General features: G+C 40.4%; 1 protein-coding gene across 1 annotated transcript; it reads left to right on the top strand.

Annotated features, from left to right (window-relative positions):
* The first annotated feature begins 252 nt into the window (after positions 1-252).
* LOC139408088 (TBC1 domain family member 15-like) lies at positions 253-19063 on the top strand. The gene is made up of 17 exons (XM_071151899.1): positions 253-395; positions 1028-1123; positions 1219-1293; positions 1695-1851; positions 2133-2340; positions 4439-4541; positions 4714-4923; positions 6427-6555; positions 6833-6936; positions 7155-7249; positions 13844-13960; positions 14185-14285; positions 14429-14528; positions 17447-17544; positions 17746-17862; positions 17983-18069; positions 18212-19063. The coding sequence occupies exons 1-17, from the start codon at positions 372-374 to the stop codon at positions 18410-18412; spliced, it is 2022 nt and encodes a 673-aa protein (XP_071008000.1). The 5' UTR covers positions 253-371; the 3' UTR covers positions 18413-19063.
* The last annotated feature ends 1866 nt before the right edge of the window (positions 19064-20929 follow it).

Here is a 20929-nt window from a genome sequence, read left to right as displayed (position 1 = left end):
ACTAGGTATAGCTGTTTCTTTCAATTAATGCTCTCTGTGTTAACATATTCCCACTAATACTAACTACTTAGCTGACTAGGACAATGTTTTGGTATCGCCCCATTATTCCATATAAAACATTTATGAGGTGAAAAAGTTGTGTTTGTACCACAAAGCCCAGCACATTAAAAGACTGCTTGTGAAAAAACGCCAATTCCACAGGACCACAGTAGCTGCAATTAACCATCAGCAGCTACACGTCTGCGTGGTAACGCCTGAGCTAACTGCGCTTGCGCTGCCCGGAAATGCGGAAGATGACTTGTCACTGTTGTTGAAGCTGTCAGGCACGTGAGCTGCACTGTGCAACGTCGTCTTGAGTGCAAGCAGGCGATATGGCGGCTGATACTCCTCCCAAGGTACTGAAAATGCACAACTTTTGGAATATCGTCTTTGCGCCTTTATTCTCCGTTTTTTTCCGTAATTAGATGCATCTATCACTAAATGTGAATATAACCGTGGGGAAGGAGATTCTATTGATACAAACGCTTGAGCTGATCCACTTTGTGGTGGTGTCCATCAGCTGTTTTTCCTTGCTAAACTAGCTAGGGAGCCAGCTAACTATCTTCCAGCTCACAACAATGCCACGAACGCATATAAGTACATCTCGGTAGTTGAATTTCATGAACCTGTGTGTGTGTTGTAAATAACTACCTGATACTATCAGTTTCCTCTGGTAGTTTGAAAAAACAATCATACATCGGCCAAGTGACTGCTCAGTTAGCATCTAACGTTAGCTCGTTGCAGGTCTAGTTGCTACCTCACTTGCTCACCCGCTAGCTGACCAGTTAGTTACATTCTCTGGATTCCCTAGCTAGCTGTCTGGTGGTCTCTCTTTTTTTTGTGGCCAGTACTCATGGATTTAACGTTACTATACAGCTAAATACTGTTGTTGGCTAGTGTATTGAGAGAGATTTTTAGGTAGAATGTAAAATAAATTCACCCATTGGTACCATAGCTGATTTTCCTGCTGTATTGTGTTTTTCTTCAGGTTTTATTTGAACATGAAGGTGTTTTCATACACTGGAACGAAGACGGCGAAGAGCCAGATCTCCTTGTTTCTGGGTTCCTACGGCTCATTGATAAGGTTGATATCTGTTCATGAGTTGTTGTTGACTGCATTTCAGTTATTGAATTCCAGGACCTTGTCTGTATGCTTATTGTGTTTTTAATGATTACCAGGATGGTGAAACTATCGTGGAATACAAACCTTTGGAGGACACTGTTGATCCATCCAACATGTTGTGTGCTGGCAAGGTTTGACATTTCTTTTGTAATGTTTAATTCACCAAAATGCCAACCAATTGTTCAGTAACTTTGTGCATTATATCGCTATGTAAATTGCAAAGAAAACCGGTAATGCATTTAACTAAGGATATTATCAGACAGAACTTTACTGAAGATTTGTGTGTATTTGTCAAAATTGTTAACCGTGGCAGATCGGGATAGTCTCTTCAAACAGCCGCCTTCCAATAACTCTTCCATGAACCAACATTCCATAAACATTCTATATGATTCAGCTAATTCAAGTATTCCAGTATTTAGCAACACCATTCACACATCTGTTTTAAGCTTTTAGAATTTGAATGATGATGATGATGTGTAAAGACTTGATTTCATCATGTTATTTACGAGGTGAATCCATTCTATTCCCCCAGGATTCCAGCTCGGTGATGGAGTGGGCCCAGTGTCCCGGGGAGGAGAGGTTGACTCCTCAGCAGGCGGTGGTAGAGCAGCAGCAGAGCTACGAGACTGATTGGGACATGATCAACGCAGTCTCCTTTCCTAAGAGGAAACCCTGCTCCAACGGAGAGGGTGGGTAGACAATTGGGTGGATTTGTTGTAACTCACCCGATGCCGGGTGATACCAAAAGATGTAACATGAGCTTTGTTCAGATGGGTTCCCTTAACACACAAGTTCACTTACAGCAGAAGTTTACTAAATTGTGTGAAGTGGGTTTGAAATGAGAATCTCTTGCCAAGGTTTGGGCTTTCCTTTTGTAAATCTCCACTATGGTTTATTAAGGACTGAACATAGTTTGAATTGTATGTTGAGGTCAGAATGAAATTGGATTAATTTCTTTGCTTTCTTCCAGGTGCATTGAACCACACGCATGAGAAAAGCAAGTGGGCCTTCACCTTCAGTGTGTGGGACCTGAGGTCTATCACAGTGAAGGAGGAGGGCTCGTCCCGCCTGATGTTCAGACTGAAGGAGTCCCCCACCTCCCTGCCAGTTCTCCACTTCCACCAAGGGGGTAGTGAAGACTTCCTGGACTGCTTGAGGAGATATGCGTTGATCACTGAGTGAGTGCTTCAGCATTCTGGTCTGCTAAACTTGTCCAACTGGTTCTGGGAAAAAAGTTGTTATTTAACGATTGATCAACCAATCCAATTGATTTATGAAGCCCTTTTCACATCTGCAGTGGTCAAGTGCTTTACAGTAGAAACCAAAGAGCCAGCAGAAGTTTTCAGGAAAAAGTGGCTAGTAAAAAACTTAAAGGAACCAGGATCAGACATTAATATATTCTGATTCCATTCGATACCATGGTTATTGCATGATTACATTTTAGTTTCTAAGTGCAATCGTGGACGCCAAACAACCTCTGACAATGTTATGTAGGCCTGGTAATGTGACTGTAGTGAGTACAGTGTGGTGAATCACCAGCAGAGGGATCCTCTGAGCCCATTTGAATCACAGGATGATTATTTTGATGATTACTACTGTATGTTCTTCCAAAGGCCAGTGAATGGTGCAACAGTGGACAATGACTCAAAATTAAAAACACTGAGTGTATACAGCTTGACATTAACTTTTTTTTGGCTCTTGTCTTTCGGACAAGTAGTACAGTTAAAAAAAAAAAGTTGTACTTGTCCGAAAGCTCAAATCACTTGTCCAAAAATAAAAAGGTCTAACACCATTTTTACATCACTGTATGATGCAAGAAACCACCTGACAAAATAAAATGCATTACTATCTTTTTTTATCATAGAGAATCAGACACAAATGTAGGCTGCACTCTGCCCTTTGGCTTGAATAGGCTTTTAAGCTTTTGTGGCGGAAGGTGGGCCACCCTTAGTAACCTGTAAAATCTATTGAAACGTTACAATTACAACCAAAAACTTTTTTGTCTGTATAAAATATTTCCCTCCAGGGCTCAAAATTAATGGCGTCCCGTCCTCTCTGGGACAATAATAAAAAAGATGCATAAGACAGATCCAAAATTAATTAAATCACTGCACATCAAACTTTTTTTTAAAAAGCAATGAGGCTGATGCAACAGATTGGACTTTTTAGCTTAAGATGTTGATGAAGATTTTATTTCTTCATATTTTTAGTTTAGCAATGCGCACATGGCTTTAGGCTACACGCAATGTTCCATAATGCATTTAACGGGATAACACCATTCTCAAAAGCACACCGCATGCGCGATTGGTGCACGAGATTAAAATATTAGTTAGGGGAGATATAAAGATGCATGAACTAGCATGGCTTACGGATATGACCACGATTGTGCCTTTGGCTACTGGACATTAAAATAATGTTGATTTGAAAAGCCAGGCTTTCTGTTTGAGCCAAATATCACATCATATAATTCCCCCTATAGAGGCACTGTGCTCCTCTTTCTGTCAGCGCATATAGCTGTTGAAATTCTTATCAAGGCCTTTCAAAATGACTATTTTCAATTAAAGCTGCAATATGTAACTTTTTAGGCAACCCAATAAAATTCACACAAATGATAGTTATATATCTGTCCTGACTGAAAGCAAGTTGGTAGCTCTGCTCTGTATGTGCTATTTCTATGCTTCCCATTCTTAAGTTCTGTTTTTGCGTCTTTTACTTTCAATTTTGTACACCAGCTGAAAATACAATATTTTTGCTTATGGAAAATATATTAAACAGAGATTTAGATGGTAAAATGATTATCTACACTATACATTGTTTTGTCACAAACTGAAATCAGGTGAATTATTCAAATTTTTGCAACCAGGAAATGGCGGAGCAATTTCTGCAAAGTACACACCCACCTTTAAGTGCCGGCCGTCCATTTTCAGCCAGTCATCTGGTTAGAACAGAGAATTGGCAATGAATGATATCTCACCCTGTACCATGTCTTCCAATAAATATTGTATTTTTGTGACTAACTGTTAACCCTTTAAAAAATATGAATGAGTTTGGATATTGAGGCTATCAGGGTGCTTTACCTGCTTTGCATGAAGGATAGAGCACACTTGAATGTTTCTGAGGATTATGCCTTATTATTGTCTTGTTGGGTCTCTTCCCCTCATACAGCCTTGATATGAACACCTTTGTCTAAAATGCATGCTCACTCATAGGTTCCGGATCTCTAACTTTAGGTTGATGTCGAGAATGGATATACATTATTTCCTCGTATGTTTTCAGGGCCCCCGATGATGAAACCTGCCTGCTGGTCAGCACTCCCAACAGAGCTCTGTCTCAGTCCTTCGAGAACCTTCTGGATGACAACAACTACGGCCTTGTTACTGTAAGAGGCGACTATAGTACAAATGGTTGTCATAGTCAAACATACGGCACTTACCTAGCCTGGTTAACCAGAATGACTGCAGTGCTTACCATGAAGTAAAACTAGCACGTACATCTACAAGGGAGGAATAAAAGCATATTTTTGCCGTCATAAGACATGTTTTCCCTTACAGAAGCTCAAGAATGATCCGTACGTGACGACCCTGGGGGGCTTCTCCAAGGTCACCAACTACATCTTCGATGCGTTCCGTGGCCCAGAGCTGGAGCAGCAGCAGCGTCCCCCGGAGGAGATGGTTGACCTGGACATCCTGGGACTGGGAGAGGTCATCCCTGGCCTAGAGATCAACCAGCAGGAGGAGCCGGGCTTCGAGGTCATCACCAGGGTGAGTGGATGGAGAGTGTGACATAACAGCACCTCTGGCCATGAGCCCTGGCACCCCAAGATGCTGTGTGGGTCCGAAAGGGAAGAAACAGGCCAACCGTCCAACATGGACAGCTACTGAGTGTGCAGGCTTTGTTCCAGATGTAGGGCTGTTGTTGTGAGGTGTGTTAGACTAGGCTGGGACAAAATGCCCCTTTTCTGATAACTAGTTCATTGCATCTGCTATGGAGCCCAGTTTCATAATATTACCATATATCCCAGCTGCTTGCTGTAGTTTTTTTAAGTTGTCGTGAATAAACTGTCCTTTATTTTAGGGCATTTTTCTCCCTGCCAGCTCCTATTAGTTCTATTTAGCACGATGTCACCAACTTGCCTACGGTGAAGCATGGTGGTGGCAGCATCATGCTGTGAGGATATTTTTCAGCGACAGGGACTGGGAGACTTGTCAGGATCGAGGGAAAGCTGAACGGAGCAAAGTACAGAGATCCTTAATGAAAACCTGCTCAGGACCTCAGACTGCGGTGAAGGTTTACCTTCTAACAGGACAACAACCCTAAACACACAGCCATGACAAAGCAGGAGTGGCTTTGGCACAAGTCTCTGAATGTCCTTGAGTGGCCCGGACTTGAACTCGATCGAACATCTCTGGAGAGACCTGAAAATAGCTGTGCAGCAATGCTCCCCATCCAACCTGACAGAGATTGAGAGGATCTGCAGAGAAGAATGGGATAAACTCCCCAAAACCAGGTGTGCCAAGGTTGTAGCGTTATACCCAAGGAGACTCGATGCTGTAATCGCTGCCAAAAGTGCTTCAGTACTGAGTACTGAGTAAAGGGTCTGAATACTTATGTAAATGTGATATTACATGTTTTTATTTTTAGCTCAGTTAAATGAGAATTTTTTATTAAATTACCAAAAATGTGTGTAAACCTGTTTTTTCTTTGTCATTATGGGGTATTGTGTGTAGATAGTTTTGTTCCCTCATCAATCATACATTTTAGAATAAGGCGATAGTGTAACAAAATGTGGAAAAAGACATAAGCACACTTGACACTATCGATGAGCGGATGTTTACTTCCTACATGAGTTGTTATTTTTCAGTTTTGTCCTAAAAACAGATTGTAGTGGTAAAATAAAAAGGTTAAAATGTTTGTCACTCCAGTCAGAAGGTGCTCAGTGACAGTTCCTTTCAATTAATTTGCTATGGCATTGCGCTAGTGTTCTTTCTAGCCTATGTTTGTCACTCCAGCCAATGTTATTTTTTCAGCCTTGGGTGAGTTTTGACTCGTTCTATTGTCCAGCCTAGTTAGAGCAGAGTTAAATCAAGTCTGGGCACCCAGTAACTCTTCAGGAGGAGGCTTGGCCAACCCTGGTCCAGTGCCTATGAATGGATTATTTGACAGTGGTATCGGTTCTGTCTGTCTTCAACTGGAGTTTCTCTTTGAACATCCTTACAGTGCAGAAGAGTGCCTGATCTTATTGTTTAGGGATTTGTTTGTCTCAGATCGACCTGGGAGCAAGGCCAGAGGTGACGAGGAGGCAGCCACTGTCTGCAGAGGACTGGGCTGAGCACCAGGAGAAGGGAGGAAGGATGAAAAATGTCCCTCACCTCAAGAAAATAATATTCAAAGGGGTATGTTGAATTTATGGGGAGATTAAGAGGACCTGGTAAAGCACCTTCTCCAGTGAAACTCTCTGGGCTGGTTTCCCCGACAGAGATTAAGCCTAGTTCTGGACTAAAATGACCTTTCAATGGAGAATCTCTATTGAACTGACATGCTTTTTAGTCCCGGACTAGGCTTCTTATCATCTGTGTCTGGGAAACTGGCCCTCTATATTAGTTTGTGGTAACTTTCATTTCTGGGTAAAAAAAAGAAGTAATTATTCTAAATGATGTCTTGATCCTGCAGGGCTTGTGCCATGCGGTGAGGAAAGAGGCCTGGAAGTTTCTGCTGGGGTATTACCCCTGGGACAGCACCTACGAGGAGAGGAAAGGCCTACAGAGGAGGAAAACGTATGTGTGCTTTACCAAGATAGACAGACATATTTGAAACGGCTGTTTTATTATAACAAATGTATTATCACCACTAATCAAAGTGGCCAATGTGGTCTTACAGTGATGATCAGCCTTTGTTGATATTTTCCTTTGTTAACCAGCATAGGCTATGTGAGTGAAATGAGTCAAGTGTCCGAGTGAGGTGTTTCCTTTTTGTTTTCTCCCTGGTGAATAAGGGATGAGTACTTCAGGATGAAGCTCCAGTGGAAGTCGGTGAGTGAGGAGCAGGAGAGGAAGAACTCCAGGTTAAGAGACTTCAGGAGCCTGATAGGTAAATGTCGATCCCATTCACCCTGCTGTCTTATCAGGCTGTTATCAGCTGGAGACAACAGTACACACATTACCAAATTGGTTGCACTTGACTAAACATTTTTGCTGTGTGACCAGTACTTTTATTTTGGTAGCACTGTACCACAAAATAATTATCTAATAAAAAAAACTAAATTCATAACAATATTTCGCCACAATTCTCTTCACTGCTCAAACAAGACAGGCTGATACATTGTTTACAAATCATGACCAATCATAATGCTACAAATTCTTAAAACGTAGCTAATTAAACCAATCACAAGCCAGGCACAACCAATCCTTTTTTACGCAAACTTTCCCTCCAAAACTGTGCCGCCCCTTTTGTCAGCTAAATAATGGCATTGGCTAGCAAGCTTTGCAACAACAATGAAACGCAGCGGAATTTTAAGCTTTCTCTAACAAAAAACGAATGATGAAAATTACCAACCGGAAGAAGATGATGCTATAGGAAATGCTGCTACCGATCGACCTCTGAAAAAGATCCACACTGAACAAAAATCTAAATGCAACCATTTCAAGTGGTTACAGTTCATGTAAGGAAATCAGTCAATTTAAATAAATTCATTAGGCCCTAATCTATGGAATTCACATGACTGGGAATACAGATATGAATCTGATCAGAAAACCAGTCACTATCTGGTGTGACCACCATTTGCCTCATGCCGTGCGACAAATCTCCTTAGCATAGAGTTGATCAGGATATTGATTGTGGCCTGTGGAATGTTGTCGCACTCTTCAATGGCTGTGCAAAAATGCTGGATATATATGAGTATGCAGGCAATGGAAGAACTGGGACATTTTCAGCATCCAGGAATTGTGTACAGATCCTTGTGACATGGGGCTCTGCATTATCATGCAGAAACATGAGGTGATGTCGGCAGATTAATGGTACAACAATGGGCCTCAGGATCTCGCCACGGGATCTCTGTGCATTCAAATTGCCATCGATGAAATGCAATTGTGTTCGTTGTCCGTAGCTTATGCCTGCCCATACCAAAACCCCACCGCCTCCTTGGGGCACTGTTTGACATCAGCAAACCGCTCGCCCACACGACGCCATACACGCTGTCTGCCATCTGCCCGCTACTGTTGAAACCGGGATTAATCCGTGAAGAGCACAAGTGGCTATCCGTGAAGAGTGTGCATGTGGCAATCGAAGATGAGCATTTGCCCATTGAAGTCAGCTGTGACACCAAACTGAAGTCTGGTCAAGACCCTCGTGAGGACGATGAGCACACAGATGCTTTCTGACAGTTTGTGAATAACTTTTCAGTTGTGCAAACCAACAGTTTCATCAGCCTGGGTGACTGGTCTCAGACGATCCCGCAGGTGAAGAAGCCGGATGTGGAGGTCCTGTGCTGGTGTGGTTGCACATGGTCTGCAGTTGATGCCGGGTTGGACTTACTGCAAAATTCTATAAAATAACACGAAGCGGCTTATGGTAGAGAAATTAACATTCAATTTTCTGTTAACAGCTGAGGTGGACATTCCTGAAGTCAGCATGCCAATTGCACACTCCCTCAACTTGTGACATCTGTGGCATGGTGTTGTAACACAACTGCACATTTTAGTGGCCTTTTATTGTCCCCAGCACAAGGTGAACTTGTGTAATGATCATGCTGTTTAATCAGCTTTTTCATATGCCACACTTGTCAGGTGGATGGATTGTCTTAGAAAAAGAGAAATGCTCACTAACAGGGATGTAAACAAATTTGTGCACAAAATTGGGGAGAGCGCTTTTAGGTATATTTATTTCAGCTCATGAAACATTGAACCAACACTTTATGTAAGTGGTCACCAACCAATCCACTGGTCGATCTTGTCCATCACCAAACATTTACAGTACCAGTCAAAGGTTTCGATACACCAACTCATTCGGGGTTTTTATTGATTTTTTAATATTTTCTACATTGTAGAATAATACTGTAGACATCAACACTGAAATAACACATATGGAAAGGAATCATGTAGTAACCAAAAAAGTGTTTAAACAATTCAAGATATATTCTTCAAAGTAGTCAACCTTTGCCTTGACAGCTTTGCACACTCTTGGCATTCTCTCAACCAGCTTCACCTGGATTGATTTTCCAACCGTCTTGAAGGAGTTCCCACATTTGCTGAGCACCTGTTGGCTGCTTTTCCTTCACTCTGCGGTCCAAACCATCTCAATTGGGGTTGGGTCGGATGATTGTGGAGGCCAGATCTGATTTTGCACTCCTTCTTGGTCAAATAGCCCTTACACAGCCTGGAGGTGTGTTGGGTCATTGTCCTGTTGAAATACAAATGATACTCCCACTAAGCAGAGAACCAGATGGTATGGCATATTGCTGCGGAATGCTGTGGTAGCCATGCTGGTTAAATGTGCCTTGAATTTGAAATAAATCAGTGTCATTAGCTAAGCACCATCATACCACCTCCTCGCTTCACGGTGGGAACCAGGCATGCGGAGATCATCCGTTCACCCACTCTGCGTCTCACAAAGACACCAGTTGGAACCAAATATCTCAAATATCTCAAATTTGGATTCGTCAAACCAAAGGACAGATTTCCTCTGGTCTAATATCCATTTCTCGTGTTTCTTGGCCCAAGCAAGTCTCTTCTTCTTATTGGTGTCCTTTAGTAGTGGTTTCTTTGCAGCAATTCGATGTAGATTGTGAAAATAAAGAAAAAACATTGAATGAGTAGGTGTCCAAACTTTTGACTGTAAACATTTTTTTTTTCAACACAACAACGATAAAGCCTTGTTCCTATACATGTTTTCGCTGTTGGTGGGATGTACACGTGTTTCAGCAGAACTAGCGCTGGGAAGGCTTTTTTTTCTTCTCCCCCCTCCCATTTTGAACAATTTCATGTTTCTGAAGGGAGAACCGTTTCCTTGAGCTATAGGCTGTAAGAAGAAGCATCGAACACACAGCGAAGTTGATACTGTGAGATTGCGAAACTTTTAAAACCATAACTAGACTCAACTACAGCAAAAAGCTTCCGATTTTATGTGCAAGTTCATGTTTAAGTGGTAATTCACAACTGTCAACACTTTGTTCAACACCTTCACAAGCCATATTAGCAACCAGCACTGCAGCTGCAATGAATGAATATAGCAAAGTGTTCTGATAAGTTTGAGTTATTATTAGCGGCTTGTCTTTTTTTCATAATATCTCACTTTCTCAGGTCATAGGAGTAACAACATTAATTAGTACATGAGGCAGAAATAATGCAGTGCGACTTGAGTTTCTCCATAAGCTGGAAGACTGTACTTTTTTCTCAGCGGAGGGTGAATCACGGTTAGTCGGATGAGGGACAGCCTCACTGCTGCTCCCTCCCTCCCCCCAGACTGACCATCAGATGCAGGACATCGGTCCAATAAAAAAAAATAAAGTAAAAAAATATTATGCTCACTTAGCTGTGCCTCACAAGTAATACAGCAAAGTATCTGTTACCAGTGGGATCAGAAACCTAAATGTTAAATATAATTTCAAAATGATCTGAAGAGCTACATTGGCACGGCAATATAAGAAATGCCAATATGCAGTGATGATGTATTGGGCCTGTAGCCTACTGCACAAACCTCATTGCTACAGAATGGTTTTTAATTAGTTAATGTTGCGTAGGCTTATATTTTGTATAGTTAAGTAAAAAATAAAAAATCTGAGCGATGGATCCCAGCTTGCATTTTGACTCAAAGTGATCTTGACTCAGGTTGCATTTATATTTTTTGTTCAGTGTTCATGTTTGAGGGGTTTCTTCACGATTTCAAGTGATTTTATGGAGAAAACTAGCAGAAAAATGTTCTGAGTACTGTCGAAAGTAGCAGCAGGGAAGACTTATTTTGCTCCTGGGTCCACCAGCCTGAAAAAAACAAGCCAAAAGCACATCAATTGCCCGGGATAAGGGCATCATGGCAGGAGCAACATCACTACGTCTACTACCATGTTTTTACCAAATCCAGACCATGCTTCGTACCCAGAAAAATAATGGATTACAAATCAACCTGACATATGGAAACAGTGTCCTGCGCAATCATTATTGGCACCATTGCAGAAGCTATCCGGAGTTCCTACTCTAAACCTTAACAGCAAGTTGATTTTATTAGCTAGATTCTAGAGGAAAGAAATTGACTAGATATTGTGAGAGGAGACTAAACATTTATTTAAATATCCAAGTATAAGTTCATAGTCAGCATGTTGCCTTGTTAAAACAATATTACCTACATAATTTTTAAAAAGCTATCTGTTAGCTGAATACTGTAATGGATAACAGTTTAGTTTGCAGTTGCACTTTTAAATACAATGAAGGTTGTTGATCACCTACCTGTTGCATTTTTTAATACAATTTTAATACAATTTTAAAATAGATTAAACTTTTTTCCCCCCTCATCAATTTACACAATGCCCCATAACAACAAAGCAAAAACAGGTTTTTATACATTTTAGCAAATTCCGGAATATCACATTTACACAAGTATTCAGACCCTTTACTCAGTACTTTGTTGAAGCACCTTTTGCAGCAATTTCAGCTTTGAGTCTTTTTGGGTATGACGCTAGAAGCTTGGCACACCTGGTTTTGGGGTGTTTCTCCCATTCTTCTCTGCAGATCCTCTCAAGCTCTGTCGGGTTGGATGGTGAGCGTCGCTACATAGCTATTTTCAAGTCTCTCCAGAGATGTTAGATCGGGTTCAAGTCCGGGCTCTGGCTGGGCAGAGGACATTCAGAGACTTGTGCCAAAGCCACTCCTGCTTTGTCTTGGCTGTGTGCTTAGGGTTGTTGTCCTGTTGGAAGGTGAACCTTCACCCCAGTCTGAGGTCCTGAGCGCTCTGGAGCAAGTTTTCATAAAGGATCTCTTTGTACTTTGCTCTGTTCATCTTCCCTCGATCCTGACTGTTCTCCCTGTCCCTGCTGCTGAGAAACATCTTCACAGCATGATGCCTTGATATGTTTGCAGTTTCACTTTGAATACAATTTTTAAAAGTTGTTTCATTATGTCTTGCCCACTCTCTAGTGATGCATTCTACATCATCAAGGTAACAACTGATGACAATAGCTGAACCCCTTGCCAACAGCCAGTGAAATTGCAGGGCGCCAAATTCAAACAAATCTCTTAAATCAAATTTCTCAAACACACAAGTATTAGGCACCATTTTAAAGATAAAATTCTCGTTCATTCATAGGACTTCATGTTACACAATTACATGTATGTTTTGTTCGATAAAGTGCATATTTATATCCAAAAATCGCATTTTACATTGGCGTGTTATGTTCAGTAGTTCCAAAACATGCAGTGATTATGCAGAGAGCCACATCAATTTACAGAAATGCACATCATAAACATTGATAATAGATACAACTGTTATACATGGAACTTTAGATAAACTTCTCCTTAATGCAACCGCTGTGTCAGATTTCAATAAAACTTTATGGAAAAAGCACACCATGCAATAATCTGAGTACAGCGCTCAGAGACCAAAGCAGCCAAAAATATATTGTGTAATCAGCAATAGTCAGAAATAGCATTATAAATATTCACTTACCTTTTTGATCTTCATCAGAATGCATTCCCAGGAATCCCAGTTCCACAATAAATGTTTGATTTGTTTGATAGTTGATCATTTATGTCCATATACCTCCTTTTGTTAGGGTGTGGTAAACAAATCTAAACACGCGTGCAAGTCCAGCGGAAAGGCCGGATAAAAATTCCAAAAAGTTATATTACTGGTCATAGAAAAATATCAAACGAAGTATAGAATCAATCTTTAGGATGTTTTTATCAGAAATCTTCTAATGTCCCAACCGGAGAATTCCTTTGTCTGTAGAAAAGCAATGGAAGCGCGCGTCACAAGCTAGTGGCACTCTGCCAGACCACTGACTCAAACCGCCCTTATGAGCCCCTCCTTTACAGTAGAAGCCTCAAACAAGTTTCTGAAGATGGTTGACATCTAGTGGAAGCCTTAGGAAGTGCAATGTGACCAATATCCCACTATCTTCAATAGGGGCTGAGTTGAAAAACAACAAACCTCAGATTTCCCACTTCCTTGTTTGATTTTTTTCTCAGGTCTTTGCCTGCCATATGAGTTCTGTTATACTCAGACATCATTCAAACAGTTTTAGAAACTTCAGTGTTTTCTATCCAATAGTACTAATAATATGCATATATTTGCATCTGGGACTGAGTAACAGGCAGTTTACTCTGGGCACGCTTTTCATCCAAAAGTTAAAATGCTGCCCCCTATACCAATGACGTTAAGAACGCTAGGACAGTCATTTACAGTAAAAAATGAACACTTTTTTTCTGGTCATCCTTTAAGATCTGAGCACGTGCTACCAATGAAAATAGTTAATTTAGAACCCTGATTACATGTTAATCCTGTTTTAACAATAATGGTGATTTATGTATTGCCGTATGTTTGTTTTAACTCTTACTGCATTGAATTTACTGTAGTATGATTTGAGAATTCTGCTTTGAAGAAGCATCTGAAATGCCTCCATTAGTATGGTGTATCCTTTCTGAACTAGGCTATATATGGTTGTTTATTTATCATCTATGAATGTGCTTGTCTTCTCAGAGAAGGATGTGAACAGAACAGACCGAACCAACAGGTTCTATGAGGGCATAGACAACCCAGGCCTGGTGTTACTCCACGACATTCTGATGACGTATTGCATGTATGATTTTGATCTGGGTAAGTGATAGCATTATTGCCAAGTCGTACAGGAGATATCCTCATTTATATCTGATTGGCATAGATTCTATTGAAGTTTCTTATTGATGATGATAATTAATAAATTGTTGCTGTTCACCCGTAGTAACATAGCTAATTCAGCAATCACGGCTGAAAACTGCATATCAGTGGGATTTGTAATGTTCACCTTTAATTCATGTTATGGGAATTGTACTCGTCTCCAGGGTATGTCCAGGGAATGAGTGACCTCCTCTCCCCGATCCTCTATGTGATGGAGAATGAGGTGGATGCCTTCTGGTGTTTTGTCTCCTTCATGGATCATATGGTAAGAAATGTAGCATTGTTTTGTCTAGTGCTGTTTTTGTGTGTGTTTTGACTTGTTTACTTTGATATGCCCGAGTGTGCTGTTTTAATGACCCAACTTGTGCGTCTGTCTCCGTGTGTATGTGGTGTTTTGCGCGTGTGCAGCACCAGAACTTTGAGGAGCAGATGCAGGGCATGAAGACACAACTGATCCAGCTCAGTACTCTGTTGAGGCTGCTGGACCTGGCCTTCTGGAACTACCTTGGTACGCAACACCACCTGCCGTCCCTCTATCATTCACCTCTTCATGTTCAGCTTCGAAAAAGCATATTTTTTTCCCCCATCATTATCATTTGCGTACTAAGCTGTAAAGATTGAGGCAAGTCCTGAGAAGTAAATTAAATGTCATGTTAAACAGATTATCAATCAATACAGCAGTCTTGCGTATACAGTGCCTTCAGAAAGTATTCATACCCCTTTTTCCACAATTTGTTACAGCCTGAATTCAAAATAGATTCACTGCATCTCAGTGTTGCGGCATCGCTACAGCCTTGGGCTCGATCCCAGGCTGTGTCATTACCGGCCGTGACCGGGAGTCCCATAGGGTGGAACATAATTGGCCCAGCAGGTTAGGGGAAGGTTTGGCTGGGGGGCTTTACTTGGCTCTTGCGACTCCTTGTGGCGGGCCGGGCACCAGCAGGAGGACTTCGGTCATCAGTTGAACGGTGTTTCCTTGGACACATTGGTGCGGCTGGCTTCCGGGTTAAGCGAGCAGGTGATAAGATGCATGGTTTTGCGGGTCATGTTTCAGAGGATGCATGACTCGACCTTCGCCTCTCCTGAGCATGTTGGGAGAGATGAGACAAGATCGTAATCACAAAAAAGGGGGCAAATAAAATATATAGATATATAATATGAAATACAGAAATCTAATTTACGTAACTATTCACACCCCTGAGTCAGTACTTTGTAGAAGCACCTTTGGCAGTGATTACAGCTGTGAGTCTTTCTGAGTAAGTGTCAGAGCTTTCCACACCTGGATTGTGCAACATTTACCCATTAATTTTTTTTACATTCTTCAAGCTCTGTCCAGTTGGTTGTTGATCATTGTTAGACAACCATTTTCAGGTCTCGGCATAAATTTTCAAGTAGATTTAAGTCAAAACTGTAACTCGGCCACTCAGGAACATTCACTCTCTTGTTAAGAAACTCCAATGTAGGTTTGGCCTTGTGAAAGGTTGTCCTGCTGAAAGTTGAATTTGTTTCCCAGTGTCTGATGGATAGCAGACTGAACCAGGTTCTCCTCTAGGATTGTGCTTGTGCTTAGCTCCCTTTTTCTTTTTTTCTTTTTATCCGAAACTCCCCAGTACTTGACAATTGCAAGCATACCCATAACATAATGCAGCCACCACTATGCTTGAAAATGTGGAGAGTGGTACTTAGTAATGTGTTGTATTGGATTTACCCCAAACATAACACTGTATTCAGGACCAAAAGTGAATTGCTTTGCCAATTTTTTTGCAGTATTACTTTAGTGGTTTGTTGCAAACAGGATCAGGATCTAAAATTAACACCTGTCACCTGCCAAATGCGGGTCGATTTTGGCATTGATGGGTAAGATGTCTATTTCACCAGCCACGTTGGTGGGTGGTCAGGACTCCACAGTGTGAGTATTTCACTCGCATTTGTGACTAGAAATAGTCAAGTATGAGCACATTTTATAGTCAAATAAATGTTGCTGTGGATGTTTTCAAAGTATTTCTGCTGTTTTGGTTTCATAGCTGTAAAAATATTTGCACAAAGTCAAAAGAACTACATTTCCTATATAGCCTATCCCATCTCGTGCTGCCTGGCTGGGGGCCGTGCGCACGTGAAGAGCTGAGTGAAAGATTAATTGTTAGAAGTGCTGCACACAGGCATAAAAGTTGGTCTAATTAACTTGAAACTAAAGTCTACTGAAGTTAGACTTTTTCCTTGTTTCTCGGCTATTTATTTTGTTTTGTTCACAAGCTAGGTTGTTTTCAATGTTTGAGTTTCAACTGCTATGGAAGAGAATTCCGACTCAATCTCACAGGCACTAAAGTCATGTTACCACGGCAACATCCCACCCTTAAAGGGGCAGGAGAAAATGTGTCTCATCTGTGATATTTTGGTTAAAAGACTTGGGTCACAAACATTTTTAATTAAACAATATAACATATATTACTGCTTACGAGTAATACATGTGTTGTTTTAGAAACATTATACAAAGCATGCTGATCTGTTTTTTTTTTTTTTTTTTAGTTAGAGAATATTTTGGCTGGTAAAATTCTGCGTGGATGATAGATTTTGTAATCTACCTGCCACAGTGGCTGATGGATCAAAAAGTCCATTTTTGGCGCTGAACAGGATGCATGTTTTGGAGTATTTGTATTCTGTACAGGCTTCCTTTTCACTCTGTCAATTAGGTTAGTATTGTGAAGTAACTACAATGTTGTTGATCCATCCTCAGTTTTCTCCTATCACAGCCATTAAACTCTAACTATTTTAAAGTCACCATTGACCTCATGGTGAAATCCCTGAGTGGTTTCCTTCCTAACCGGCAACTGAGCTAGGAAGGACACCTGTATCTTTGTAGTGACTGGGTGTTCAAAGGGATATTCAATGTCTGCTTTTATTTTACAAATGTACCCATCTACCAATAGGTGGCCTTCTTTTGAGGAATTAGAAAACCTCCCTGGTCTTTGTGATTTCATCTGTGTTTGAAATCCACTGCTCAACTGAGGGACCTTACAGATCATTTTGTGTGGGGTACAGAGATGAGGTAGTCATTCCGAATTATGTTAAACATTATTGTACAGTGAGTCTATGCAACTTATGTGACTTGTTAAGCACATTTTTACTTCTGAACTTATTTAGGCTTGCCATAAAGGGGTTGAATATTTATTGACTCAAAACATTTCAGCTTTTCACTTTTAATGAATTTGGAAAAATGTTGATGAACATAATTCCACTTTGACATTGTTTAGGCCTGTGTCAAAAAAAATCTAAATTTATTCCATTTTAAATCCAGGCTGTAACACAAAATGTGAAAAAATCAAGGTGTGTGAATACTTTCTGAAGGCACTGTAAATTCAAGTTCAACAATGTTCCTTTCATCCTTGGTTTCCTCTGAATTCTCCTTGTGTGTTTTGGTTCCTCCAGAGTCGCAGGATTCAGGTTACATGTATTTCTGTTTCCGGTGGTTACTGATCCGCTTCAAGAGGGAGCTCAGTTATCCAGATGTTCTTCGTATGTGGGAGGTGAGTTCTGTTCTCTCCATAAACCATTGACCTGTTAGCGTAAGTGTCTCATAATTTAGGGGGAAATCAATGTCAGCCTTTCGCCTATGAGATTTGATTAATGATTCAAGTTGATGATTTTATCACTTTTTCTTTTTGAGTTCATGATTTGTCTTCGTATTCTGATAGGTCTTGTTAATAAGACTTCCTGGTTCTGCTTAGGTCATGTGGACTGGCTTGCCTTGCCAAAACTTCCATTTGCTGGTCTGCTGTGCCATCCTAGACTCAGAGAAATGGAAAATCATGGAGGAAAACTTTGGCTTCAATGAGATACTCAAGGTAACAGCAGTCATTTGCAGATGGACTGATTTGTCAGTTGAAAAACGTTCAAGAAAGGTTGTTGGTAGTGTTTTCCAGGTGAATTAGTTTTAAATGTCATTGTTTTGTATGTTAATCCAGCACATCAATGAACTCTCAATGAAACTGGACATTGAAGAAATCCTTCACAAATCAGAGGCTATTTGTATGCAGATCAGAAGTTGTAAGGTATGGTCAAGGATGTAATTTGTACATTCAATTGAAAGTCCATAAGAGTCCATTGAAATAAACTATGCAGGTCCAGATTTACATATTGGTTACGTCTTGGTTGTATATAATCTACATATTTCTTTATTTTCTTTCCTTTCAGGATTTGCCTCATTCAATAATTGAGATCCTGGGATTCAACACAGAAAGCGAACTTCCCAGATTAGAAGGGCGGGAGTTTGGGACTCTTGATTCTCCTCAGTCCCCCAGACCCACACAGAGACAGGAGGTATTCTCTAATGGTCACAATGGACATTACAGAGAACCCCTTCAAAACGGCTGCAAGGTCACTTTCATATCATAGTGAACAATATCATTCACACAGACTTTGCGATGTCCACATACCAGAATGAGTATTTTGGATTCAGTTATTGGATAATTTGTTAACTGAAGCAAGCTTATCAAAGCCCTTATATGAAGAGAAAATAATGTAAAAAGGATTTAAAGTTATTATTTTTGTAATTTCTTGTACCATATTGTCTTTCATTTAAATAAGTCATTCCTCCTTGCTAAGGTTTTTTTTGTAAAGACTGGCAAGGTGAGTTTAATTTGTAAAGTAATAATATGCTGTTTTTATTTCAGCTATAACCTTTTCCTGAATCACGGACACAAGTATTAATTGTTTGTTTGATTGATTTATGTTTTAAAAACAAACAATTACTTTTATCAAGATCAAGCCAGATATCAATTTGGTAGTAAATTACAAAAGTGCTGTAAAATGTTTTGTCTTAATGCTCTGTCACAATAATACCCTTTTCAAATTGAAAATGTGAAAAAGAAAGCTCAAACATCTCCCTGAATAAAAAAATAAAAATAAAGCCTTTAATGATGTACTCAGTACTGGAGTGTAATGTGTAACTTTTACTCATGCACTGTCGTGTAACACTTCCTTTCACCGTTTTGGCAAAAACAAGATGTCAATGTTATTTTTCCTCAAATATCAATGATATTTCAATTTGGGTGACTGTTTATTTAATACAATATTTTGCTTGCTTTCCAACATATTGAATTGTGCACGGTCTATCTGGCCCAGGAAGGAAACTACACCGTGAGTTGCGGCCCATTTAGTGAAATGGCCACTTTCGGAAATCAACTCTTTCACTCATCCGGTCTTGTATATGGTTTACACTGTTACATGTGTTGTCATTTCGCAACAGTATTTATACTGTTGTTTTCATTATGGTGTAAAACAACAGTTGAAATACATATTTTTTTTTCATTTGGATACACCTTCCCATCTCATTGTTTGAAAATGCACTCAACCTTGGATTAAGAATACATCACCATCTTTCCTTTTGCAGTTGCTTGGAAATGACTAGTTTAATTGGAAGAAAGTACAGTTGTGTTCAGGCACTGATAAGTTTTCTATACCCTTTCTATTTACAAGACCTGTTTCATGTCACTTTAGACATTAGTCCCCTGTCCTAATTCACATGGGGACATAGCTGTTGTGTTCTTGGTGTGTTGCCAGAATACCTCAACCTATTGGATTTCAAGCACTCTTCCATAATGTCAACAACCTGCATTGGTCTTTGTCTCCAATGTTTACATGGTAAACACCCTTTGGTCTTCAAATGACTCCCCCCAATCATTAAGTTGTCCAGAAATGTCACACATTTTGTTATTTCACTGCTGTGTGAAGTATTAAAGCCAATTTTGCTTGCTCTGGCAGTGTGATCTTGAGGCTCCGTATGGAGGGTTGGAAGCAATTGCGGAGGCTCTTGCGGAGGCAAAATCGAGCTCCGTACTGCATCGCCGTACACCTCCCAAATGTTGTAACAATGCGGAGCTATGGGTGAGTGAAGGGCTGCATGGAATGGGATCTACTGTCCTCTGCAATAGATGGGTTGGGTGGTTGATTGATTGGTTAATTCAAGCCATCTGTGATGCATGGATGACTTGATGGATGGGTTCATTGATTGTGGTGAGTTGATTTAGCTTTGAGGCTCTTGATAACCGCATGACCTACATGTTCCATTTAGACTATGTTGCTATGGTCTTTTCTGAGTGATGCACACTTAAAGACATGCTCCGTAACTTTGGCGACCACATTTTTAAACCTCCAGCTTTGGGCTGGATGTGTCAATGTGTAGTTCATAAATGCATAATCTATGATCAGAATTATTCTTACCTCAATTAGCCATGAAATCCTTAGTTTGAAACGCTATTACAAAAATATGAAGTTATGAAAACTAGATGTTTTGCAAATGTTGAACTTACAATATGGCTACTGATACTGGAAGAGTTGACTCAAAGTCCAAGTATACAGATTTTCTTGCAGAAAAATGTCATGTAAATGTCTCCTTCACGATTTGCCCAAATGTACCTGGGTGACTTCACACTAAATGTCATGTAGCTTGCTCATTCTTCAAGTTATCTGTCAAACTTTGCACATACACTGCAGGCATTCCCTTGGCAACGAGCCTCTCGGTGGATGCTGTAGTGTACCCAAGAGGCGTCGGGAGTATCTGCTTGCACGTGCGTTGCCACTCCACTATGTCTCCCTGTCATGGCTTTTGCACCATCAGTGGTGATACCAACATGAGCAGCAGCTACATATGTACTGTTAGGGGAATTCCCGCGAGAGAGTAACGATCAATGTGATTGGATGTTAATTATTTGACAAGGCTACCTGTATTTGACATTGTGTTGTTATTTCGCTGAACACTAGAATGTTTGATTTTTTTTATTTGCCAGTGAAACGAGGCCAATCGGGAGAGAAAAAAAACAAAAGTATAGCCCCGTTGGAAAAAAGTAAGTGGACTGTTTGAAAATGTGAAGGAAAAAAATATTGTTTAAAATATATTGTATATGTGTATAT

Source organism: Oncorhynchus clarkii, chromosome 1 (assembly GCF_045791955.1).
Source record: "Oncorhynchus clarkii lewisi isolate Uvic-CL-2024 chromosome 1, UVic_Ocla_1.0, whole genome shotgun sequence".
Taxonomy (NCBI): domain Eukaryota; kingdom Metazoa; phylum Chordata; class Actinopteri; order Salmoniformes; family Salmonidae; genus Oncorhynchus; species Oncorhynchus clarkii.
This window is presented reverse-complemented; position numbering and strand designations above follow the sequence as displayed.

Coding starts and splice junctions, on each gene's coding strand:
- LOC139408088 (XM_071151899.1), top strand. CDS start 372: ATGGCGGCTGATACTCCTCCCAAG. Junction 1,124..1,218: donor TCCTACGGCTCATTGATAAG/GTTGATATCTGT, acceptor AATGATTACCAG/GATGGTGAAACTATCGTGGA. Junction 17,863..17,982: donor GCTTCAATGAGATACTCAAG/GTAACAGCAGTC, acceptor ATGTTAATCCAG/CACATCAATGAACTCTCAAT.